The 27,299-nt window shown below is 36.1% G+C and overlaps 2 protein-coding genes across 3 annotated transcripts; one reads left to right on the forward strand and one right to left on the reverse strand.

Annotated features, from left to right (window-relative positions):
- Positions 1-2,429: 2,429 nt before the first annotated feature.
- Positions 2,430-13,135, forward strand: LOC126819120 (serine/threonine-protein kinase atr). Its single transcript, XM_056100467.1, has 10 exons — positions 2,430-2,455; positions 2,935-3,042; positions 4,885-5,042; positions 5,645-5,740; positions 6,582-6,735; positions 7,507-7,572; positions 7,986-8,071; positions 9,271-9,373; positions 10,269-10,382; positions 12,840-13,135. Exons 1-10 carry the CDS (start codon positions 2,438-2,440, stop codon positions 12,897-12,899), a joined length of 963 nt encoding a protein of 320 aa, XP_055956442.1. The 5' UTR covers positions 2,430-2,437; the 3' UTR covers positions 12,900-13,135.
- A 350-nt stretch (positions 13,136-13,485) lies between these two features.
- Positions 13,486-25,426, reverse strand: LOC126819118 (tubulin polyglutamylase complex subunit 2). Of its 2 annotated transcripts, XM_050546995.2 has the most exons (10): positions 25,242-25,426; positions 22,685-22,764; positions 22,309-22,396; positions 21,966-22,103; positions 21,184-21,282; positions 20,625-20,693; positions 16,524-16,687; positions 15,107-15,252; positions 14,541-14,606; positions 13,486-13,623 (listed from the first exon to the last, which is right to left on the reverse strand). In XM_050546995.2, the coding sequence occupies exons 1-10, from the start codon at positions 25,309-25,311 to the stop codon at positions 13,554-13,556; spliced, it is 990 nt and encodes a 329-aa protein (XP_050402952.1). In that variant the 5' UTR covers positions 25,312-25,426; the 3' UTR covers positions 13,486-13,553. The 2 variants fall into 2 exon arrangements, with proteins under 2 accessions (XP_050402952.1, XP_050402954.1); XM_050546997.2 differs by lacking the exon at positions 20,625-20,693.
- Between the last annotated feature and the right edge of the window lie 1,873 nt (positions 25,427-27,299).

Raw genomic sequence — 27,299 nt, forward strand, 5'->3', positions numbered from 1 at the left:
ATATTCCAAATGACGCTATAGCTGAAACAGTTGATTTTTTGTTAGGATTTCCGTATGTAGACTGTTTTATGGGACAATCTTACGAAGAGTAACTTTTACCATTTCGTTTTTTTACAGTGATTTTAGTCCGATGATATTACCATTACAATCTGCTATGACTGTAACTCTACCTAGCGGTCCTGTCAATTCCACTCTCCATAGACCTTTCCCTGATAGACTTGTTTATATTAAAGGTTTTGAAGACACAGTAAGTCGGCAGTATAAACTTATAAATGATTAACATTTTTCCACTAAGTAAATCAGGTAGCTCTAAACCCACTGGAGGGTTGGCTCGCCCAATGGTTGTGTGTGTGTTGGTTCATAAGGTCTGTCATTGAGTCAAGTGGCGTGGTCGCCTGTACAACCTCATGGGTTTTCTCTGGGTTCTCCAGTTTCTTCTCACTGCTAAAGACCCCACGTGCAGGCCTGATATTGAAATAAAACTGAACCATATGTTAGTCCTGAAATTACCTAGTTTGTGTCGAGTGGACATGAAACCCCCTCTCTCTCTCTCTCTCTCTCTCTCTCTTTCAAAACCCTCTAATCATTGTCTGCTTTCAGACAATATCTAATTTTCTTAAGATTGATTTATTAATGATGTGTCGATACGGGTACTATTGGTTTTACAATAACAGATGCTGGCAGCGAAACATATTTGCTGATACAGATACAATTGTCATAATCGGAACATCACAATAAGTTGTGTTTATGTTTTTAGATAGAAGTTTTAGCATCTCTACAGAAACCTAAGAAGATAACTATGATTGGAAGTGATGGTAAAAGATATGTTATGATGTGTAAACCTAAGGTAATAGATATGTTATGATGTGTAAACCTAAGGTAATAGATATGTTATGATGTGTAAACCTTAGGTAAAAGATATGTTATGATGTGTAAACCTAAGGTAATAGATATATTATGATGTGTAAACCTAAGGCAACACAAATAAAATAACTTGTTTCTCGGGCACCGCCCGCACGCAAAATTGGTTGCGCGTGCAGTCTATTTATTAGTCTTGATGAAAAAAAATAAATATGTAACGCCCGCCCGCACATCGACAAGCAAGTCGTAAAAAAAATATCCCGCATGTACCTACATCCGCCATACATGTATATCTATTCAAATGTATTAAAACTGATTCAGATGAACATGCTGTCTTTTTTATCCGAACAATGGCGAAGTTTGGCAGATTTGCCTTTTTTATTGATATCGAAAGAACCTCCATTTTGTATCACGTGATATTAATTACCTCCCCTGATAAACTAGAATTTGATTCGTGTTAAAAGTCATTGGCGACAATATTTCAATCATTCGATCGTAATCGGCTCATTATTGCCGGCTTCAGTCGGTCCTTGTTTGGAAAATCCTATTGATAAAATAATGAACCGTAGAACAGGTTAATTAATTAAAGCTAAGAATACGATACGATGACGATAGTCGTCATAATGCATACCTTAGAATCTGGGTCATTATTAGCACATTTACGGTAGTTTCGATAATCCGGAAAATAATAATTGGATTACCGATTTGATGGTTTTACTGACCAGTTGTTAGTTAGATTTAAATAGTCATTCAATATAAACACCGGATAGAACACCGAATATCCTGAGAAACACACCGAATATCCCAAGAAACAGTATTTCCGGCAATCTCCAATACCGATGACACGGTGTGACATGCATTGGTTGGAATTCGGTAAATAATTATAAATAAACCGGCGATACTAGATTTAGTTTTAAATACTGTTTACCATGATTATTATTTTTGATACACCTGGTGAAAGAGGCTTAGTTTTAAAAATATTGTTGTCTTTATGGAGGGCTATTACATAGTCGTATGGAATTTTATTTTAAACCAATTTCAATTATGTGAATTAAATATGGAAAATTATTTTCCTTTCAGTCAGTGTTCAGTCTCAGTGTTTTAGTAGACTTGATTTTGGGTTTATGTTTTAAGTATGTACAATAAAGTTGAATATAACGGAAAGCAAAAACGTAAACAAGTAATGACTTTCTCATTTAAAAAAAAAAAAAAAAAGAAAGACCGCCCTCCCGCCCCAACAATTTTCAGCAATAGCCAAATTTTATTTTGCACCATCAATGAGTAAAAAAAAAAAAGAAACCGCCCTCCCTCCCTACAGTTTCAGCTGTCAGTTGCCCGAGAAACAAGACATTTATTTTGTGTGGCCTAAGGTAAAAGTTATGTTATGATGTGTAAACCTAAGGTAATAGATATGTTATGATGTGTAAACCTAAGGTAAAAGTTATGTTATGATGTGTAAACCTAAGGTAATAGATATGTTATGATGTGTAAACCTAAGGTAAAAGATATGTTATGATGTGTAAACCTAAGATAATAGATATGTTATGATGTGTAAACCTAAGGTAAAAGATATGTTATGATGTGTAAACCTAAGGTATAACATTTAACACATTAATAAAATAAACAACAGTAGAAAGCAATTACTGTATATTAATTGGAGCTACGTTTCTACATTACATTTGTACATTGTAGAATGTATCTGTTTCATACTCACGTTCGACACTTTAATCTTTAAGCAAGAAAGTGATTTTGTATGAGCAGCACTGTTTGTTACTGTATCCGTATATCTACTGTGTGTAAATATTTTTAACTGTTCTGAGTATTGGTCTATCTCGCTTGCAAACTGTAGTAAGTCTGTCAATATGGCGTTTTACTTTTGATACAGAATCTTGCTCTTAAGACGCTGTGTAAAACTTTCTCTGAAGGTGATGTCTAATTTTTATCAAGAAACTTGCTCTGAAAATCGTGTATAATTTCTGATCAAGAAGCTTGCTCTGTATCGTTATTTTTCTAGCATAATACTCTTAATAATGAATTGTAGATGACTCAAGTTAGCCCTCTTATGTTTTCTAGGATGATTTGAGAAAAGATTGTAGATTGATGGAATTTAACACAATTATCAATAAATTTCTGAGAAAAGATCCTGAATCAAGACGAAGAAATCTCCATATTCGAACTTACGTAAGTTTGTTATTTGTTTGTAAATGTTAGGAACTTCATAATAATTATGTGTCAGAGAATATTAGGCAGGTTTTGTGAATTTGGAAATTAGTGTGTGAAAAAAAACAACTATTTAGTAATTTTGTATGATATTGTTTTTAGTAGACCTTAGAAGCATTAAATATACTATTCAAAAAAAGTAGGGGATATTTGATTTTTAAGTGTTATTAAAGTCACCTAATGAAACTGACGAAGAAACAAATGACAAAATGAAATGAAGTTCACATTCATCGATTTATTCCAAATGATTGTTAGACTAAGTAAGGCACAGACTGACCATTATAAGGGTAAAATGATACCCGGGGTCAAACAGCAAAGTTACCACAGCATCACAACCAAGTCAGTAACGGGTAAATCCTCCTCTGTTTGCCAAACAAGCATTGATCCGACGTGGCATACTCCTAATGAGACGTCTAAGGTCATTTTGGACATTGGCAGGACGTTGTTGACGTTGACGTAACCTCTGTCCAAGCATGTCCCAGACATGCTCGATGGGGGAGAGGTCGGGACTCAGTGCTGGCCAAGGTAATGTGGTGATGTTCTGTTGTTGGAGGTAACCTGTAACGATCCTGGCCCTGTGACATCTTGCGTTGTCATCCTGGAAGATGAAACGGCGGCCATGACGTCGTGCGAACGGCACAACATGGACTGCCAAGATGTTGTCCCGGTAGTACTGGCCTGTAACACGCCCTGCAACAACATGTAAAGCCGTTCTTCCAGCAACAGTGATGCCTCCCCACACCATAACAGAACCACCCCCAAATCGATCATGTCTGATGACGTTAACGTCTTGGAAGCGCTCGTTTCGACGACGCCGACCCTCCTACGTCTGTCCAAAAAATCAACAGTGAACCTTGACTCATCTGAAAACATCACATTGCTCCAGCGTCGATTATCCCAGTGTTGACGATCCCTACACCAACAACGTCTTGCCTGAATGTGATGATCTCTCAAACAAGGGATCACGCGAGGACGTCGGGCGCGAAGGTGACCCCTATGCAGTCGATTCCGAATCGTCTGGCCACTCACTCTCACACCAGTGTCTGTTTGAAGACGAGCGCTGATCTGATTTGCTGTGATGACACGATTTCTCAAGGCCAAGGTACGGATAAATCGATCCTTGGTCGACCTGAGCGTGGTCTGTCCTGTACAGATTGTGTATCACGGTATCTGGACCATAGCCTGCTTATGACAGACTGAGAAACATTCATCGTCCGCGCCACAACCGCCTGTGTTGTGCCGATCTGTAGCATGCCAAGGGCACGTAACCTTTCATTTTGGGTAAGCCGACGCATATCAAAATTTGTTTTCTGGTCACTAAAACAATTAAACTGATGTTTCCACCCTGGAATTCAATGCCACAATGACTGTAACATTCAAAGTCAGAGTCGTGCAAATCTTGGGTTGGACCCCCATGATGATCCCAAGCATCACCTGCATTCCATGCGGTAGCTATTGGTGCGTTTGGGCGTCACATGTAACTGGAAATGTTTCTTCTGTTAGGTTCTATAGTGACTTTTTTCGTAGTCATTTGCATATTTTAGTATTATGCCCCCAAAATCAAATATCCCCTACTTTTTTTGAATAGTATATTATATGATATTGTTTTGACTAGACCTAGTACCATTAAATATTATATTGTTTTGACTAGATGTATTACCATTAAATAATTGTTTTGACTAGACGTAGTACCATTAAATATTATAGGATATTGTTTTGACTAGACTGTCAAACCATTAAATATTATTGGATATTGTTTTGTGTAGACTGTCAAACCATTAAATATTATATTGTTTTGACTAGACGGTAGTACCATTAAATGAAGAATGTGGTTTATTAGAATGGGTGAATAATACGAGTGGTTTAAGATATATATTAATGAAACTATATAAAGAGAAAGGTTTATATACAACTGGTAAAGAACTTAAAGCCATGATGCCATCGTTACATTCTTCTATAGAGTAAGTTTACTTAGAAAATATCTAGGTCAAACCACTGAAACATGTCCAATGTTTTTGTTGGACGACATCACAATTCTGCCCACACCACATCACCAAAAATGTCTGACAGAGCTGAGACAAGACTGAATTCCATGTCACATGATTGCAATTCTGTCAATTCCTAACAGTCCAGACTTACGATCAAACACTCCCCTTAGTTTGCATCTCAAATCTTATGTTATTTTAAATATAGGGGGGGGGGGGGGGGGTTGGATGACTGAATGGTTAGTATGTGCGCGTGTCATATCATAAGTCTGTCATTGAGTCAACTGGTATGGTTTCGATTCCCCGGTTGTAAGTGAAAAGGAGTAGGGTCACCTGTCCAGCCTCGTGGGTTTTTACCAGGTCCTTCGATTTCCTCCCACTGCTACAGAACCCTATGCGCAAGCGAATTATTAAAATAAAATTGGACCATATGTTAGTCCGGGAATGACCTGGTTTGTGTCATCTAGAGGTTAAACCTAAACCCTCTCTCTCTCTCTTTTGAATATCTCAATTTCTATGCTTCATGATAGTTTGTAAATATTAATATTTCCCCTCTGATGAAACTGTTCTCTTTTCAGTACCAAACTTCAAATATTTAAAACCAAATTTTTACCTAAACATCCCCCAGTATTTAAGGAGTGGTTTTTGAGAACTTTTCCTGATCCAACCTCATGGTATGTTTATTTTGATTTATAAAGGATTTTTGGTTCTTTTACCAGAGGGCGTTCAGGGTGACTAATTACCCACACAAAATTTTAGACAGTCAATATCTTTTGATTTTACAAACATTTTACTTTCCACAATTTCTCGTAAAACAGGTCGCGTGTGCTCGATCCCTGCATTGGCCGAGAAAGTTTATCAGGATTTTCCGACGTGGTTTCTATTTGTCAGTGATGCAGGACAGAGGACCTGACAAGGACAGCTGTCTAGTTGTTCAGATGGGCCGAAAACCTGAGGTCCAGTGTATACATTGGTGTGCACGTAAAAGATCCCTTGGCAGTTGGAATGCGATATAAGAGTAGGCCATAGTGCCGCTGCCCTGGCAAAATTTCCTCTTATAGCACACTGTTTAGCATATGCCCGTCTTCATTAGCCCATCTTAGGAGCAGAAGAGTAGGACGTTAAACTACATTTTATTTGATTTCATTTTATTTCACAAAACAGAGCTTTTGCATGGCCATCTTGTTTACTATTTAGACTCAAATACCAAGACACTAATATGACTTCCTGAACACCAAGCAAACTTCCTTCTATGACTGGTCAACAATAATAATTTTCGTCACCTTATTAAGTGACTGTTCTTACAAATATAACAAGCCACCGTAGCTCAATGACAAAGCACTGGCTAGATAATGAGAAGGTTCGGTCCTGATTTTTGCCGAGAAGGTTCAGGGGTATAATACGATCATTTTTTGCACGAGACCACATCGTACCTTGATGGTCTCTTTAACAGTTTTGATTGCATGAGACCATATACATGTAGTATCTTAATATATCTTAATGTATTCATTACAGGTATAATGCAAGGTTAGCCTATGCTAGAACATCAGCTGTTATGAGTGTAGTGGGGTATATTCTAGGATTAGGTGATCGACATGGTGAAAATATTCTCTTTGATTCTAAAACTGGTGATACAGTCCATGTTGATTTTAACTGTTTATTTAACAAGGTAAGTTATCATAGAAATAATCGTCATATTCAAAACAAATACACAGTAATTGATGGCATAACTGACCCCTGGAGATCAGGTGTTCGATCCCTTCATTGGCTGAGAAAGTTCACCCGATTTTCTGACATGTTTCCCCCTCGTGAGTGATGCAGGACGGAGGGCCTGACAAGTACAGCTGTCTAGTCGTTCAGATGGGACGAAAAACCGAGGTCCTGTGTACACATTGGCGTGCACGTAAAAGATCCCTTGACAGTTGAAATTTGATATAAGAGTAGGCTGTAGTGCAGCTGTACGGGCAAAATTTCCCTCATAGCACACTGTATGATGTATACCCGTCTTCATTAGCCCTTAGCCCAGTTCGGAGCAGAATAGTAGGACGTTAAACCCCATTTCATTTGCATAACAGACCAAGAAATTCTAGAAATCTTATTCTATACGGATGTGCAGAAAGCAGAAAAATGGATCAAGGGGAAGTAACTCCTCCAAGCAACCTTATGATCATTTTATCTCCCCTTAGACCACAAAATGCTATTGAATTAAGCTATAATTTGATTGCTTTGATAATCAATTAAACAAAATTACTATGTTTTAATATAAGATTTATCTTATAGTGTACTATAAATAAATAGTGTAATATGTTTATCTCCCCTTAGACCACAAATTGATATTGAAGTATGTTGTTATTTGGTTTCTTTGATAATTACTATGTTTTAATATTAGATTATCTTAATTATATTAATTATCTAAGTAGTGTAATGTCTTTTTCAACAGGGTGAAACATTTGAATGGGCAGAGAAGGTCCCCTTTCGACTGACACCAAACATGATTGATGTCTTGGTATGTATTATTTCACATGTATGGTACAAAAGTAACAAGTTATAATGCATATCTATTTAGAATATTGTCTTCTGATTGGATATAGTTTTAAAAGTAATACTCTTTCACGAAAAATGAAATGTGGTTTAACATCCTACTGTATCAATTGGTTACACCCTCTCATGTTTACCATGTGCGTGCTCCATGGGTGTTTCCCATAGAATTAAGTACTTTTCTGGTAAGATTGTGTGTCTCTATCTACTTTCCATATATACCAAAATTGCCATACTTCTATTGGAAATAACCACCCGATAAATAATTTTGTGGGAAAAGTAACTTTCCATATGTACCAAAATTGCCATACTTATATTGGAAAAAACCCCTCGATAAATACTTTTGTGGGAAAGTATGTTTAAGTGTATTTTATATTGTAGGGACCAATGGGAGTAGAGGGTATATTTAGACGAGCGTGTGAAGTATCATTACGTGTAATGAGAGATCAAATGGATACATTAATGAGGTAATATTATCAATCAAAACATGTTGAGTCATGTAGTTTTTATTATCCCACATTCGAAAAGATATATTATGGGAGATAAGATAAAGAGCTGGCAGTTCTCACTATAATAGTTATAAACTAGATAATGTAAAGGCAATTTGCTGAAAATTTCAGTCAAATTGATCCACTCTGAACCGAGAATTAAGCGATTGAAATTTCGGCCTAGCTTCGATCATCATTACTAAAGTCTGTACAATAAAAAACATAGTCTCGATCATCCATTTCATGATTAAATTATGAATGGAAGTCGAGCAGCAAATGGGATCATAATCCAGTAAATATCGCAGGCTAGCGATGCCATCGAGAGTTGATTATAGTCTGGATAAGTTAATTAATGTCTAATTAATAATTTAGATAACATTTCAGGCCTAAAGAAAGACCTGCAATTGGCAGATTTAGCTCTATTTAAGTGGTTGTAAATTGTTGTAACGCTGTCTGCTGGTCCATTATCCTCAATTGATTGCAGACACTTTTAACAATTTTCGATAACTCAGACAAGTTATGTTATCAGATTACTGGTACACGTTTTATTTATGTTAGCACTAGGAAAAACTAAAATAAAAAAGAAATGAAATGGGGTTTAACGTCCTACTCTTCTGCTCCAACTGGGCTAATGAAGACGGACATACGCCATACATTGTGCTATGAGGGACATTTTGCCTGGACAGCAGTGCTGCAGTCTACTCTTATATCAAATTCCAACTGCCAAGGGATCTTTTACATGCACCACTGATAAGGGAAAACCATGCCGGAAAATCCTGTTGAACTTTCTCGGCCAACAGGAAGAACTAATAATTTATCAAATTTTTAATTACTTCTTATAATAACTTCATGGGCTGTCACCCATGATAAGTTTTTAGGGGCATGTAGATGCTCCCACCAGACAAAAAAATAGAAATGTGACAGCCTTTATGGACTTCTCTGAAGATTTAGCTGTGGTGGGGATATAGCTGAGTAAAAGTCCAGTCTGTGATATATTTTTCTGTGGTGTTGGTCATAGTGTGTGATTTATATTTAGCTGACATCAATCTGTGATATATATTTAGCTGACATCAATCTGTCATATATATTTAGCTGACATCAGTCTGTCATATATATTTAGCTGACATCAATCTGTCATATATATTTAGCTGACATCAGTCTGTGATATATATTTTCAGTGTTTTACGACCATTTATCTATGATCCGTTAGTAGAATGGAGTAAACCAAGTAGAGGACAGAGATCGAATCCAACAGATACTGGTGAAATATCAAATGAACAGGTTAGTCACTAATACTTAATAAGTTTTTATGCATGTAGCTTACCAATTCTTTAAAACTAGTAATACCTGACATCTCACACATTAACAGTTTTATGCCACAATTCTTTAATAGTAATTTTATAAATGAAAAGAAAAAACAACAAAAACTGCAGATAATTGCCAGTAATGGGTGTTCTATTTATTTTGGGATTAAGGCAGTGCACATTATTAGCCTCAATGTTAGCTTGTTTAAACTCAATCTCCAACCTCGTGGGTTTTCTCCGGGTCCTCCGGTTTCCTCCCACTGCTAAAGCAAATTATTGAAATAAAATTAAACCATATGTTAGTCCCGAAATGACCTAGTTTGTGTCGAGTGGATGTTAAACCCCATTTCTCTCTCTCTCTCTTTTAAACTCAATCTGATTAAAACACATAAAGATCCTATTTCATTTCGTTTTTTATAGTTCAAAATTTCGTTTTACTTGTCTTTATTACACTATGATCTGAAGAGTAGTTATATTATAATTACCAGTGTTCTGGTTGAAGTGAAGGATTAGTCAATGAAACGGTCTGTTACGGCAAGTTCTTGGCATTCGTTGCACGGAACTGTGGGTAAACCACTAGAAACATCAATGCTGATTGGTTAATCAAATGTCTGATGTTATAGGGTCAAAAGCTGCTCTTGTGACCCCTGACGCAACCTTCCACTACAACTGGTCAGATCTTCAAATCTTCATGTAGTGTAGGCTATCAAAAGTATAAAAAAAATGAAACTAAATATAGATCTGTATTTTAATCAGATTGGTTTAAACTTATCTTCACCTAATTTTACTTGGCTTCTCACCATTAGATGACAATGCCATTATATTTGTGTTAGAAATGATTAGCAGGATGGAATATAATTATTTTATTTCAGGCTATGAACCATGTTCAGAATATAGAACATCGCTTAAAAGGTATATTAAAGAATAAAACGAAACCTAGAGGTTTACCATTATCTATAGAAGGTCATGTTAATCATCTGATACAGGTAGGTTTACACACATCTTACCATCACAGGGGGGTTGGATGGCATGTGTGCTGTATAGTGAGGTCTGTCATCGAGTCAACTGACGGGGTTCTGATTCCCTGGTTGTACTGACAGTTGGGTCGCCTGTCCAACCTCTTGGGTTTTCTCCGGGTCCTCCAGTTTCCTCCCACTGCTAAACACCCCTACGCACAAGCGAATTATTGAAATAGAAATTAAACCATATGTTAGTCCCGAAATGACCTAGTTTGTGTTGAGTGGGGGTTAAATCCCATTTCTTTCTCTCTATCTTACCCTCACAAATAGGAACCAGCCTTTCCTATCCACACACCACCACTATTTCCACAACATGTCACTACAAACCATTGGTGTCCACATTATTTTTAGCTTGCGGTATATCCGATGAATACAAAGTTTTGAACAAAATTTTTGATAGATTAATTAGTTTGAATATGTTTTTACTCTAAATATACTATTCAAAAAAAGTAGGGAATATTTGATTTTTAAGTGTTATTAAAGTCACCTAATGAAACTGACGAAGAAACAAATGACAAAATGAAATGAAGTTCACATTCATCGATTTATTCCAAATGATCGTTAGACTAAGTAAGGCACAGACTGACCATTATAAGGGTAAAATGATACCCGGGGTCAAACAGCAAAGTTACCACAGCATCACAACCAAGTCAGTAACGGGTAAATCCTCCTCTGTTTGCCAAACAAGCATTGATCGACGTGGCATACTCCTAATGAGACGTCTAAGGTCATTTTGGTCCAGATTGTCCCATTCCTGTTGCAACGCAGCAGCAAGTTCTTGGACATTGGCAGGACGTTGTTGACGTTGACGTAACCTCTGTCCAAGCATGTCCCAGACATGCTCGATGGGGGAGAGGTCGGGACTCAGTGCTGGCCAAGGTAATGTGTTGATGTTCTGTTGTTGGAGGTAACCTGTAACGATCCTGGCCCTGTGACATCTTGCGTTGTCATCCTGGAAGATACAACATGGACTGCCAAGATGTTGTCCCGGTAGTACTGGCCTGTAACACGCCCTGCAACAACATGTAAAGCCGTTCTTCCAGCAACAGTGATGCCTCCCCACACCATAACAGAACCACCCCCAAATCGATCATGTCTGATGACGTTAACGTCTTGGAAGCGCTCGTTTCGACGATGCCACACCCTCCTACGTCTGTCCAAAAAATCAACAGTGAACCTTGACTCATCTGAAAACATCACATTGCTCCAGCGTCGATTATCCCTGAATGTGATGATCTCTCAAACAAGGGATCACGCGAGGACGTCGGGCGTGAAGGTGACCCCTATGCAGTCGATTCGGAATCGTCTGGCCACTCACTCTCATACCAGTGTCTGTTTGAAGACGAGCGCTGATCTGATTTGCTGTGATGGCACGATTTCTCAAGGCCAAGGTACGGATAAATCGATCCTGGGCTTGAGTTGTCGCCCTTGGTCGACCTGAGCGTGGTCTGTCCTGTACAGATTGTGTATCACGGTATCTGGACCATAGCCTGCTTATGACAGACTGAGAAACATTCATCGTCCGCGCTACAACCGCCTGTGTTGTGCCGATCTGTAGCATGCCAAGGGCACGTAACCTTTCATTTTGGGTAAGCCGACGCATATCAAAATTTGTTTTCTGGTCACTAAAACAATTAAACTGATGTTTCAATGCCACAATGACTGTAACATTCAAAGTCAGAGTCGTGCAAATCTTGGGTTGGACCCCCATGATGATCCCAAGCATCACCTGCATTCCATGCGGTAGCTATTGGTGCGTTTGGGCGTCACATGTAACTGGAAATGTTTCTTCTGTTAGGTTCTATAGTGACTTTTTTCGTAGTCATTTGCATATTTTAGTATTATGCCCCCTACTTTTTTTTAATAGTATATATCATCATATCACACAGTTTGTATGTGCGGGGAAAGTATCTTTAAAGGCTCAATACCACTCTTGTTGTAACTGAATAATATGTCCAAATCTTTATTCTGGTCAACAAATTGTACTATTTTACAATATTCCAATTAATTGGTGATACAAATTTCATCTTAACACACCTAATTTAAAAAATTGGAAAAATTCAACTAAATGATTTGAAAAGCCTAACGTAAACCTTTTCAAATGTGACTTGGATTTAAAAATATTTTCGAACCCTCTGGACAAGTAAAATAGGATGTAATGGATAATTTACACAACAGGTAGGACACTTAAACATCTAGTACTTAGAATAAGGCTATTATTTATTTTCTGGAGCTGTCAAGCCAGCAAGAGTGTTATTGTCCGTTTAATGAAGTTTAGATCAAGATACGGCTATTATTTGTTTAGTTATTTATATTTATTTACTCAAATTGGTTCGCAGCTTTATATTATATCTGGAAACCTCTCATTAGTTTGAAAGAAATCTCTCACTCTATTGCATCTGTTTTGTTTTTGTTTTTATTCAGGAAGCAACAGATGAGAAGAATTTATGTCAAATGTATATTGGATGGGCACCATATTTATAGTGCTGTCATTGTATTATCTATGAAAAGAGGAGGGTTTGGGTGGCCGAATGGATTATGTGTGCGCGTTGCATCATAAGCTCTGTCATTGAGTCAACTGGCGTGGTTTCGATTCCCAGCTTGTTCGTGATAAGGAGTAGGGTAGCCTGTCCAACCTCATGGGTTTTCTCCGGGACCTCTGGTTTCCTCCCACTGCTAAAGATCCCCAGGCGCAAGCGAATTATTGAAATAAAATTGAACCATATGTTAGCCCCGAAATGACCTAATTTGTGTCAAGTGGACGTTAAAGCCCATTTCTCTCTCCCTATGAAAAGAGATGAGATGTCAAGACAAACTACTCATGTACCTAGACAAATATAGATAAATATACTTTATTTAAATCTAAAGTGCTATCGTTGTATAAATTGTACAAAAATATATATTCTATCCATCTACTAGTTTTGTTACACATGAATAAAATAACTTTAATTATTAACAAGTTTTTTTAGTTTTCAACTAAGTCATTAGATACACAGTGTGGTGATTCTAGATAACTAGATACACAGGTGCTATGATGCAAATAGACAGGTGTGATGATTCTAGATACACATGTGTAACTTGTCACAACTCATCGACAGCTGCCATTTAATACTATAGGTACTGTCAGCCAGTTGTACATCATCTGGTGGCTTTTATTGACGATTGTGAAGAGGAACTGGCTGATTTTCCAGGTAATGCACTCAGAGATCTGAAAGTAAAATTAAATCCGAAGGATCAAGTAAACAAACATATTAATGTTGTGTATTACTGTGAGTGCATATAAAACTTTTATAGAGAAGCGCAGGCATAAAAAAAAACTGCACTATTTGACAATAAAAGGCTAGCTATACAAAACTGAGAATCAAAGACAATATTTTTTCTGGCCTGTTATAATGCATGGTTAGCCTCACACTGATCAGCAGTGAATATTCGCTAGGCCGCTACAATCACTGATAAGGATGACATTGATGCGACTTAATGAGCCACAAATATTAAAAAAAAAATTCTGCGACAAATTCTAAAACATTTTTTTTATGTATTGGAAAAATAAATAAAGGCATTTGATGTATTTGTAGGTAAAAATTATTTCCTATTAGTGTAAATGGGTATTAAAATGACTAAAAGGCAGCATTCCGCCTGAAGCAGTAACGTCTTATGTAAACAATGCACGCGCCATTCAGCCAATGATTGACGTCACATGATGTGACGACACGTGTGAAACAGATTAGGTTAGCTATAAGTTGTTCTAAACATTATAGCCGAGAAGCCTTCAGGAATTTTCAAGCCTAGCCTTCACATGTCAGGGTTAGTGCCTAGGAGACCAGTCCATTGGATTGGACATGGACCGTATATATGGTTGCCTGTCCATGAATAGGATGATAAAAAAAAAATAAACTACATGTGAAAGAATCAATGGCAGTGGGAAATTGATAAGGACTAGACTAGGTGATGCAGCTGTCTCAAGAAATTTCTCCTTGCACACATAACCATGGGAGTAAAAACTACCACATGTTAGTCTCATATTTTGTTTCTTTCCTTACCAGTATAACCAATAAATTGAAATTTTTCCTAACCAATGAATTTGTTGGAAGGAGAGTTGATTTGTAAAATGATTTAAATAATAACCTGGCTGATGAGACTGCTGCCTTTTTTTTAGTTTGAGCTTGATTTTGAGTCTGGTTTACCTGTTTCCTACGCAAAAAAAACACAAAATATAGATATTTATAGAGAATTAGAAACCAATCAATATAAAGTACTTCTGTAAAACGTGGTTAACTTTATGAATTTGCAAACCACTTTACATTACCTGTATTGTTTGTGAAGTATAAAGGGGGATCACGTGGGTAAGACGCTGGCTCTCTAGTCTGGAGGTCAGGTGTTTGATCCCTGCATTAGCCGAGAAAGTTCATCCAGGTTTCCGGCGTGATTCCCCCCTTGCCTTGTCAGTGATGCAGGACGGAGGGCCCGACAAGGACAGATGTCTAGTTGTTCGGATGGGACCAAAAAAACGAGGTTGTGTGTACACATTGACATGCGTTTAAAAGATCCCTTGACAGTTGGAATTCGATATCCGGGCAAAATTTCCCTCATAGCACACTGTATGGCGTATGCCCGTCTTCATTAGTCTTCATTAGCCCAGCTCGCAGTAGGATGTTAAATCCATTTCATTTCCTTTTAGAGTAAAGACTTACTTTTTATCACCTTTTCCTTTAAATACTTTATTTACATCTAGTTGAGACCCTGTAGATGTAGTATCATGATCTCGTGGTGAACTCATTTCATACGATCCTTCCAGATCAACTTCTAATCTTATTGGAGCATACATATTAAACCATTGCTATAATTGAACAAAATGTTGAAATTAATTTGGTTTCATTTACTAAAACATAAATAAGTTTCCCCTAAAAGAATATTGGAAACATTTCAGAAGTTTTGAAAGAAGTGGTGAACCACTATCAAAATAAATTATTTGTGGAAATATTTCTGCATGTTTTTCACACAATTTTTCAAAGAATGGGTGGATAGACATTACATTTTGTTGCATGGGTGTGGGGGTAGGGCAGGCTTTAGACCTACAAAAGAATGTCCGTAAATTTCCTTCCAGACAGGTATCTTAAAAGGAATACAGTATTCAGCAGTAAAGTTTACGAAAGAACACCTATCAACTATCAGGAATGTTAATATGGGGTGTGACTGTTCTAATATCTGGGATAGTGTAGCACTTTGGTCTTTAAGAAAATATCGGGTCTTTGAAAAATTGTTGCTTCACTCTTCTATAGAATCAAATCACACATATTTAATGAATGTGAATGATATATTTAAAAATAAAAAAACAGTGATATTTTTGTAAAATCCTAACCATTATCAAAATAGCCATCAAATTCTGTCTGTTTATTGACCTATGGTTGGTACCCAAATAAGGTAATGCTCACCTCCCTGGTCTTGAGAAATGGGGAGGTTTATTTCATATTTGGGATGGAAATTAAGGTCAAGGTTAATCTAAGACTTGCAGAAATTAGGGGGTTATAAAAGAGGGTGTTTAGCAAGACTGGTCAGAGCTCGTCCAGGTATTCCAAGCAGCTATTTTTTATTGACAACAAGGAACCTTCGAAGTCATTCCAGCTTAACAATAAAGTTGTAGGAACCATTTAACCTGTAGTGCTATATATTAGGTTAATGAAGAAACCAAACACAACTAGGAAAGAAGTCTGATAGTACTATAATAGATTGTGCTGTCTTCAGTTTAACTAATCTTTCTACTGAATGGGTCTTTGTGGGGGGGGGGGGGGGGGTGAGGGATCCCTTGACTCTTGGCAGAGGTGTTTGGATGAATACCTGACAAATCGTCCCAAGACAACTCATACCAATATTAAGTCAACTCATCCCAAGTTAGAAGACAATTCATCCCAAGATATTAGCTATACAGAAACTCATACATAAAGATAAGGATATGTCATATTCTGACGAATTTCTATCAGACAATGATATGGAAACAATCAGCACGACTGGGGCCAAAGGTCTCAGTGGTCATCAAAGAAAGCAATTGTGTTAAAAAATATAACTAGCACAGCTTCGATTCCCAACAAACACATCCTATCATGTACATACCTTTGTTTGTAAACTTAATCCTATATCTGTAAATGCATACTGCCATTGAGGTAGACCTAGATGCATCAACATCAGTCGATAATATGCACAGAACGAATCAGCTACGAAATGCCATCTTATACTACGATCCATAAACCAGATTTCTACCTTAGGTTCAGTAATACCTGTACAATAAGATAAATAAAATATATACAAATCCAATATTAACTGGGTCTGGAAGTAAAAACATGGATCTCATAGTGACTGCAAAGCCAAACCACCATCTACCAGGTTGTATTTTACCGTTGTAATGGCTACATTTCATGCAATGTGATTAAAACATAGATCTTATTTCATTTTGTTTTTTATAGTTCAAAATTTCATTTCACTAGTCTTTACACTGAGAAGTATCAAAGGTGAGATCTGTGCACATAGAGTATAGTTTTCTACCGAATTTAGTAAATTTCTGCAAATATCGGTAAAATTCTAATCATCGCAACAAATCTAATACCGCGAGGCTAAAATCTGTAGATACGGTGTGTTAATTAACAAAAGTGAGAAATTGACAGCAAAGCTAAACCACCATCTACCTAGGTTGTATTTTACAATTGTAATGGCTACATTTCATGCAATCTAATTAAAGTTCAAAATTTCATTTAGATTGTCTTTACTACACTAGGATCGGGAAGAGTTGTTATATTACAGGCTTTCTGTTGATGTAATTAAATCTGATTGCATTTCATGAGGTAATGTTGACTATAGGCTACAAGATCATGATATAAGTTTGAAATTGTTTATACATGTATCAAACAGAAAAATATTTAACTAAATTTGCCTTTAGCAATGTACATGTATACAAGTGTGTGTTCAAGATGAATGTAGTTTTTCATTGCCCTGTGTTGACACTGCATTGTGACACATTTAATAATAAAATAAATATAAAATAGACACCTTTTCCAGGTGAGATTCTAGTTATTAAGTGTCCTACATGTATATTTGTAATAAAGATAGGTTGCCAGGCATCAAAACATACGCCCACAGCAGCTATATCGTCCGGGCAGTCAACAAGAGTTGTCGATATTTTTACTTTTTTCGGTAATGAAACATTTATAATACATTAAAATCTGATTAAGAGTAACAACTCATTAAGTAATTATAAGAAAAACTTTAGAATTTGTTTTGTTTTTATAAAGTCTGCCCCATACTAATGTTTAGTAATAGTATACAAAACTTTTAACATCATAGTATATAGCTGTTTTATGTCATAAAGATTCATTGAAAACCAATATACTTGTTCGTCTCAAGACCTTAAACACTGTGTATAAATTTAAAGTCAATCGGATATTAACTTTAGCCTTTAGAGCATCCACAAGATGATCAAGGGCCATAACTCTGACGAAAATCGCTGAAAATCAATAGGATTCTTCGTCTCATGACCTTAAACACTGTGTATAAATTTAAAGTCAATCAGATATTAACTTTGACCTCTAAAGCGCCCACAAGATTTTTTGAAGTGATCAAGGGCCATAACTCTGGCAGTAATTATCGAAAATCATTGAAAATCAATAGGCGTCTTCTTCTCATGACCTTAAACACTGTATAAATTTAAAGTCAATCGGATATTAACCGACGGATCGACGGACAGGGGCGACAACAATATACGACCACATTTCAATGCGGGCGTATAAAAATTAATATTAGTCACAACAGTTTAGGGGTCTCATTTCTCAAAATTTGAGCTGCCTTAAAAAAAAAAAAATTAATCTAAATTCTGATATTTCTTGCTGTAAAAATTGTAATGCAAGTACGGTAATGATTGTAGGGATGTCATTGCATTATGACTTGCGATTTTAATAAAAAAAACCACTGCATTCAAACTGTTAATTAAACTGTTAAACTGCCTCAACAAAACATAGAACCCACAGTACATCAATAGAGAGAGAAATGGGGTTTAATGTCCACTCGACACAAACTAGGTCATTTTGGGACTAACACATGGTTCAATTTTATTGCAATAATTGGCTTGCGCATAGGGGTCTTTAGCGGTGGGAGAAAACTGGAGGACCCGGAGAAAACCCATGAGGTTGGACAGGCGACCCTAATCCTTGTCATGTACAACCATGGAATCGAAACCAATTTGAATTTTAGTTCTTAAGGAAAACCCATAAAAAATTCGCCTGATGCCAAAATTCACTTGGGGCCCAAATTGGATGGCCTAAAACATTCACAGAGTCATGCTGGTTAATTTGATACCACATAATATGTGGTTTTGGAGGGCAGCTACAAAACGTTATTCGCCCGGGACCCAGGCCTAAATTCGATGGCTTTAAACATTTACAGGGTCATGCTGGTTCAGGATCCTAACATCCAAGGGATATTTTACGTGTATGCCAATGTGTACACAGGCCTCCGTCCTGCACCACTGACAAGGGGAAACCAATGCAGGGATCGAACAAGCGACCTCCAGGCTAGCAAGCCAGTGTCTTACCCACTTTGCCACCATGGCTCCAAACAATAGACAAAAGTTTGTGTTATAAATACATCTTGGTTCATGACCACAACAAGTTTTACTAAAACATTTGAAACACTTGTTGTTAGTTCACATAGTTAAAAAAAGGAATTCAAAATAGTATTAAAATATTTTTTTCCTGACATAGGGTTGTTTACAAGTTTTCTTAATTAAAACAAAATGTTCTACAAATTTAGATCTAGGCCTCTTGGTTTAATAAATGTTTGTGGAAAAAGAACCACTACCTCCTAAGTAAACATGAAATACTATATCTGAGTACACATGAAATACTATATCTGAGTACCCTTAAGTAAACATAAAATACTATATCTGAGTACACATAAAATACTATATCTGAGTACACATGAAATACTATATCTGAGTACCCTTAAGTAAACATAAAATACTATATCTGAGTAAACATAAAATACTATATCTGAGTACACATGAAATACTACATCTGAGTAATCATGAAATACTATATCTGAGTACACATAAAATACTATCTATCACTACTCATTAATTTAATCTAAAGAGAGAGAAATGGGGTTTAACGTCCACTCGACACAAACTAGGTCATTTCGGGACTAACATATGGTTTAATTTTATTTACATAATTCGCTTGCGCGTAGGGGTCTTTAGCAGTGGGAGGAAACCGGAGGACCCGGAGAAAACCCACGAGGTTGGACAGGCGACCCTACTCCTTGCCACGTACATTAATCTAAAGAAGAATACTTAACTAAAAATTTACTCCTATTTAATTTGTTTCCTAACTGATCAAAGGTAAGGGGGGGGGGGGAATTTTTTACCTAATTTACCTCAAATTCTAATGGCCAAGGGTTTCTTTACGTACACTACTAATATGTAACCTAAACTGTGTTTTTTTCCATACCATTCGAATAACTAGACTATCTTTAAATAAAAATCCCAAAGGATGAGAGGAAATTGTGAGTAAATTCTTAGCAAAGCGTTAGAATGTTTTGTTATCACAGAGCCAGGTACACCTGTGAATAAAAGTAGTTTATTTTTAGCTATAGATTATACACAGGAATTAGGACATATTATATACAGGAGTTAGGACATATAATATTCATGAGTTAATACATATTATATACAGGAATTAACAGGCCATCCTCACCATGTCATTTTAACATGTCTGATAGCTAGACTTATTTAGCTGACTTTGTCTTACTATGGAAGCTATCTAAATGCAGCATGGAATGGAGGGAGAGAGAGAAGGAAAAGGGTTTAACGTCCACTTGACACAAACTAGGAATTCATTTCCAACTGTCAAAGGTGCACATCAATACGTACATCGGTGAAACTCAGTTTCCATTCCATTCGTTTGACTAGGCAACTCTTTCATTGTTTACACGCTCCAATATAAAATCAACGTGTTTGGCAATTCCAAAGGATATTATCTAATTAAGTCCAGGCCTACTGCAAAGTCAGCTAACCCAGTCTAGGTATCGTCATGTCATTGTTAAGATGTTGTTAGGAAGGACAGTATCATTGATTACCAGTACAGGCCTACAGTAAAGTCAGCTAACACAGTCTAGGTATCGTTATGTCATTGTTAAGATGTTGTTAGGAAGGACAGTATCATTGATTACCACTACAGGTATACTCGTCTTCATTATCTGATGGATTTTCACTTTCAATACTTGGTGATGTTTGTAGAACTAAATAATCAGGACATATATATATATATATATATTGTAATATATCACATTTCTCGCGAAAGTTATGCTCTTTTGTTAAATTAAATGTAATGTATCAATCACAACTGTATAATAAAATGAAAATGAAATGAAATGGGGTTTAACGTCCTATTGTTCTGCTCCGACTGGGATAATGAAGACAGGCATATGCCAAACAGTATGCTATGAGTGAAATTTTGCCTGGGAAGCAGCACTGTGGCCTACTATTATATCGAATTCCAACTGCCAAGGAATCTTTTATGTGCACGTCAATGTGTACATGGGCCTCAGTTTTTCGCCCTATCTGAATGACTAGACAGCTGTCCTTGTCAGGCCCTCAGAAGTTGTCAGAACTTTCTTGACCAATGCAGGGATCAAACAAACCATCTCCAGGGTAGCGAGCATGTGTCTTACCCACTTAGCCACCTTGGCTCCCTGTATAATAAAATTTTAACTACCACATTCCACTCACCTGTTTTCTTCTTTACAACCAAACAAACTTTACCAAATCCTCCACAATCGTCTAGTTCAAATATTCCACTAGATCCACATAACCTTGGTTTATCTCGACCTGCATAAAATAAAATGGAATGACAGATTTAGTTTTAATATTTCTGGGGAATAGAGAGGTGGATTTTAATGTCTCCTCAACATAACAAGATCTTAATTCTTCTTTCCACCCAATAACTGGCATACACACGATGCTCTTACTCTTAGAGTGGAACCCGGAGAGGGACTAAAAGGATAGGTTAGTGACTCTATTCCTTACTACATAGAAACGTGGGATCAAACCTTTTACTGCAAAGACCTATATAAACAAATCCACCTTTACTACAGAGACCTATATAAACAAATCCACCTTTACTACAAAGACCTATATAAACAAATCCACCTTTACTACAAAGACCTATATAAACAAATCCAACTTTACTACCGAGACCTATATAAAATAATTCACCTTTAATGCAGAGACCTACATGTATATAAACAAATCCACCTTTACTACAGAAACCTATATAAATCAATCCACCTTTACTACAAAGACCTATATAAACAAATCCACCTTTACTACAGAAACCTATATAAACAAATCCACCTTTACTACAGAAACCTATATAAATAAATCCACCTTTACTACAAAGACCTATATAAACAAATCCACCTTTACTACAGAAACCTATATAAACAAATCCACCTTTACTGCAGAGCCTCACATAAACAAATCCAATAAGGTAGGACAACTAAAATAATTACCATTTGTTTCTTCATCATCAGATTCCGTTTCTAAATCAGCTAATGACGGATGTATATGACTATTACTTGGGGTAACATTTAATTTAGTAACCTGAGTTATAGGATGTATGTGCATTCTACCAACAGGTAATTCACTATCTGAAAAAAATAATTATTAAATACCAGTTACTCAACATTAAGAAAACATCAAACATTTCAATTTGATTGATTTCCATCATTTTGTTTCTGAAGATTGATTTTTTAAAATTTTGAGTATATTTTAAACCTTCTATAAATTAATACGGTATTTTGATTTGGAGAGATTGATCTACAGTTTAAAATGATTTTAGATCATTTTACTTACTGTCAATTTGTACACACCAAGTGAGATCAAAGCCATTACTTGAAAGGTAAAAGTTTTTCAAGTCCTCTGGGAGTAAACAAGCATTTCTCTGAAAGTAGATAAATATCATATGAATTATTTGCCTATAGAAATACATGATGTGGTTTAACGTTCACTTCCACCGAGCGTTATATCACAGACCATGATATCATTGCTTTTCCTCCAGATTCTTTGAGAATCATAATCAAATATAGGCCCAAATCCCAAACCAGCGTCATGGCTTATCAAAAAAGCAAAGTGTACATAATATAATATATTAGGGAATACAGTATGTTGGTCTTGCTGTATGTGCTGTAATGATTTCAATCAAATCTTAACCCAGTGGATATTGACTTACCTGTTCCCATGAAAGAACTGTGTGTCTATCTCCTGGCTTGATGTCAGCTAATTCAATTTTACATACACCTCTCTTTTTTTCTGAAAAACAATACGTAAAGTATAATTTTCTATCTTTCCAAAAAAAAAGATAGTGAGCTCTTTAAATAACACTAGGTACGTTAACTCATTGGGTATTTTTTTGCAACAACACCTATTATTACCGGATGTATAGTCTACAAATATTGTTTTTCATAACCAAATTATCTTGTAACCTGTTTATAACTATGTCTTAATCAGCTTTTCGAAGTTGGTTTGTAACAACAGATCAATAATCAATTCCCACAATGGCCCAACCCAATAGCTACTTTATGTTCTGTCAAACATCAATATAAAGATTTAAAACAACATGTACAACTACAACAGTGTTAATATATCATTTATAACGTTAAATTCAGTTGGTTAAGCACGACTTCTGAAAGTTTATTACTATATGCCTTAACTGGTTACAAGATAATTTAGAAACTATCACTACTCTGCCTTTAATTCATTAGGGGTATATTGTCAGTACTCCCTCTGTCTGATTTGGAATAGCCAGGTCATGAACCTGTTGTCTAATTTCTATTATCTTTTGTAGTCTTGCATCCCAACCACAGACAAATCAGAGGGAGCTTCTATGCAATGCTTATTTCATATTATGGGTATCAATATCATTACCAGTGTGTCTGGCTGTAACATGGTAGTGTAGCCTAACTCCACTAACTGTTACTACTCCTACTGTCTGAACCATCGTAAATTTTAAACAGACTTCTTTGATTATGAACAAACTACTTAACTTTGGTTATTATAAACTTACCTGTGTGTTTGAAATCAACTCCTGTTAAATAAAATCCATAATTATCCCAACGAATAAAAAAGTTTTCTCTTAAAAAATTGAAATCCCACAAATTTTTGACATAGAGAAAAATACCAATATGGAAGCTGATTATGTCACTCTCCGGGAGATACATTTCATATAAGGGGTGACAGCATAGCAAATCGAAACGGTTTTCAGCACTTTTACGACAATTCAAGTTTGGTTTAAGAAAAAGCTACAAATCTTGGCTTGGCATTGAGTTTGGGCGTTCACACACATAACTGTCCGTATTCTTTTATTTTGTTACCGTTTTTTACATTCTAGTAAAATCTCTGCAAATTTTATAAATTTACCTTTTGGAATATTTTGTTTTAATAATTATTTGATTAGCGACTCAGATGGGATAATTTTCTTTTGAACGCACATACTTTCGTTTTACCAGCCTTAAATATTACCTATGATTATCTTTAATATGATATATATAAACAACACGCTTGTAAATGTTATTGAAGCGGTTATTATTTGATCAAAAGAATGCTATCAAATTAACAATACACTCAGAGACTTCAGAGGTGAGCTTCATGATCCTTGTTAAATTATTTATAACATAATAAAGAAGATAGGATATTTTTAGTTTATATATGGCTGTATTTTTACGAGTATCCGTGCAATCAGTGATATTTTCATTGTGAATAAAATTTGATAGACTGGCGATCAATGGTTTCAATATAAATCTACTATGTAATTGCTTTCAGTTATATTTTTCGTCACCCAAACTCAAACGATCGTAATAATCACGCTTTGTTTTCATTGCAACTCGTGATTGTCAAACTATTTGTCAAAATTAAACCACCCCCGCAACAGCTGCATTGGTTTAGTCCAACATGTGATGAAAGCACTGTTATCTTCCTCTCAGTCGAAATTACAAGTAAATAGTCAAATTTGTCAAGAGAGAACTTTTGTATTCGTTGGGATATTTAGTTGTGCAATGGATTTTATCGAACGGGAGATGACTTCAAACACACAGGTAAGTTTATAATAACCAAAGTTAAAGTTGCTAAGTCTCTAACTCTATATCATCCAAAATCTTCAACATTGAAAACACAAATTATTTGTCAATTTAAATCAACATTGATGCTGTGATCTTATCGGAAAAAGATGGGCTTCTGATATCCAATATTTAAGACAAAATAAACATTTTGCCATTGGTACACGAATCGTGTACCATAATGCCTTTCAGCCCCAGTTCTAGCAAGAGACTCGCGGAACGAGGCTAGACATATTGCACCAAACCAAGACTGGAATAATCAGGCGCTAGAAATTTGCATTAGATTGAGACTGCAGGCTTATTTCGCGGAACATAACTGATTTAAAATTATAGTAAAAACGGAAACCATTGAATGTATATCAGTTTATATACATTCATATTACAGTATTATATGAGTTGTGACCCACTTGTGTCAATTTCTATTTCCCAAATGTTAGCGATTTAGCTCCTTTAAGTAGTTTGTTCACAACGTGACAATCGAAGAAATCCGTTTAAAAATTTACGATGGTTCAGAGAGTAGTCTGATCATGGACCTTATAATACATTATAAGGTCCATGGTCTGATCTTTTTTCAACTCATCATGAATTGTCATGAGATTCAATCATTCATTGACTGCATTGAGATGTCATGATTCAACAGTGATTGACAGTTTACACAGCACAGTATTTAGTTACCGAGATATTTCAGAACGCCGATGACTAGCTTTTTTTCGAGATATGCCGAATTCGATGAATCCTCCGTCATTTCTATCTTAAAATACCTGCTCTTAATTCTTAAATTAAATACATAATTTAAATTAGACTAAATTAAATTACAAAGCGTCATCGGCCATATTTGGTAACAGACCACCCTATTTACACTTTAGATGTGAAAGAACTAAGAAGGGGGATAACTCATCGGGGTAAATGGATGCAGACCACAATTAATTTCCCCATTGACTTTAATGTTAATTCTGGCCTCTTTGCCCACCTCCAACTTTTCCTCAAATTTTCGTTGGGCTGAATGCTTTTCACTACAGACAGAGGATATTGGTCATGTCTTTGCACTAAAATTTTTATTATGAGGTTGACCACCAAAATTCTAGACCAAAAAATCAACAAATATGGGCATGCTAAAGGGGAGAAAAGAGACAGAGAGAGAATTGCTATAAATAGATGAACTACAATTTGTGGGTACTGAGATGGTGAAATTTAATGGTGGTCTGCCTCCAAATCATAGAAATATGTTTGTGAAGTAAATAAAGGAGAAAGGCCAATATAGGACAGGGTTAAATGTTGAAATTTAAAAGATAGTAATTGGAATTTGTGGTTGGTGCTATGTTATTTTTCACCAATAAACAGTTACAGTTGTATTGTGCACATTTCAAGGATTTCTAACACTTTTTAAGTCAGACTTAGAATTCTAAGACCGGCATTTCTGGCCACATATACTGCACACAGAGATCTATCAACTTCATGTTCTCAAGCGGAGGTAACTGTAGACAGGTTAAGATGTTTGGGATGTTCAGACCAATGAGACCACACCCTGATATGAAACTGGTGTAGTTGTGTAAACGTCAGCTTAACTCTGTCATAATGTCATACTACTTTTTTGACAGAGCAACACAGCAGGAAATTTGACATTCCTCACCATGTCAGAATTTGGCGAGATTAAATTTCTTAATTTTCAAATTTCTGTGAAAATATTGAGGCATTTCAATGTCTGAAAACACAAAGGCCTAAATATATAGATCCTATCCAAGTTATTTAATGAAGGAACTAAAGACATGTGAGATATTTAGGTTCATTTTACAACAGATGAATGATTGGAGATAGGTTTGGAAAGGTTTTCTATAGAAGGTTTCTTGCTGAGGTTTCGCGGGGGTTGGATGGCCGAATGGTTAGCACGCGCGCGCTGTATCATACGGTCTGTCATTGAGTCAACTGGCGGGGTTTAGATTCCCCGGTTGTACGTGACAAGGAGTAGGGTCGCCTGTCCAACCTCGTGGGGTTTCTACGGTTTCCTCCCACAGCTAAAGACCCCTACGCGCAAGCGAATTATTGAAATAAAATTGAACCATGTGTTAGTCCCGAAATGACCTAGTTTGTTTCGAGTGGACGTTAAACCCCATTTCTCTCTCTCTCTCTGAGGGTTTTCTGACCCAGCATAACCGATGACAGGTGTTTTATCTAATTTATAAACAACCATTTGAGACCTACACGAAACTGAACTTTGATAAAAAAAAAATAATAACGAATTTTGCAAGTTATTCCGGGCAAAGAAAAACCTAGAGAGATCAAAGAGATTTACCATTACAGGTTTAGAATTTGATTTAAAGGATATAAAGTGATTGCATTAAGCAAGGATGGTCTTGACTGTGTTATAATCTTTAGTTAAAAGGTGGTTAAAAGCTTTCACTGATTGATTCTTTAAATTATATTTTACTACGACAGTTTTTGCAATGAAATATATATACTAACTTAACTTCTTCGGTCTGATTCTTTGCAGTATTTTTCATACGCCCACATTTTCATCTCGTGACCGGGAAAACCTCATCTGATGATGCGATCAAATCTGCGCGTCTGTCAATTTTTACGTCAACATGGATTCGGATGTGTGATACGGGGTTGGGTATGTTTTGGTCATGATATCCAAGATTTTTTAAAAAAAATAATATACTAACTCTTTTTCTAAAATACATTCAGAGCTGGTAAATATTTAAATTATATACATGTGTTTTTGGTGTTGTTTAT

The sequence above is a fragment of the Patella vulgata genome, chromosome 4, assembly GCF_932274485.2.
Source record: "Patella vulgata chromosome 4, xgPatVulg1.2, whole genome shotgun sequence".
Lineage (NCBI taxonomy): Eukaryota > Metazoa > Mollusca > Gastropoda > Patellidae > Patella > Patella vulgata.

Excerpts from the sequence above, each read along its gene's own strand:
- LOC126819120 (XM_056100467.1), top strand. Across the intron at positions 8,072-9,270 it reads CAAATGGATACATTAATGAG|TGTTTTACGACCATTTATCT; the intron begins GTAATATTATCA and ends ATATATTTTCAG. Across the intron at positions 10,383-12,839 it reads ATGTTAATCATCTGATACAG|GAAGCAACAGATGAGAAGAA; the intron begins GTAGGTTTACAC and ends GTTTTTATTCAG.
- LOC126819118 (XM_050546995.2), bottom strand. The coding sequence starts at position 25,311 with ATGACGGAGGATTCATCGAATTCGGCATATCTCGAAAAAAAGCTAGTC. Across the intron at positions 22,397-22,684 it reads CAGTTCTTTCATGGGAACAG|AGAAATGCTTGTTTACTCCC; the intron begins GTAAGTCAATAT and ends ATCTACTTTCAG. Across the intron at positions 13,624-14,540 it reads GCAGCAGTCTCATCAGCCAG|ATCTCTGAGTGCATTACCTG; the intron begins GTTATTATTTAA and ends TTTTACTTTCAG.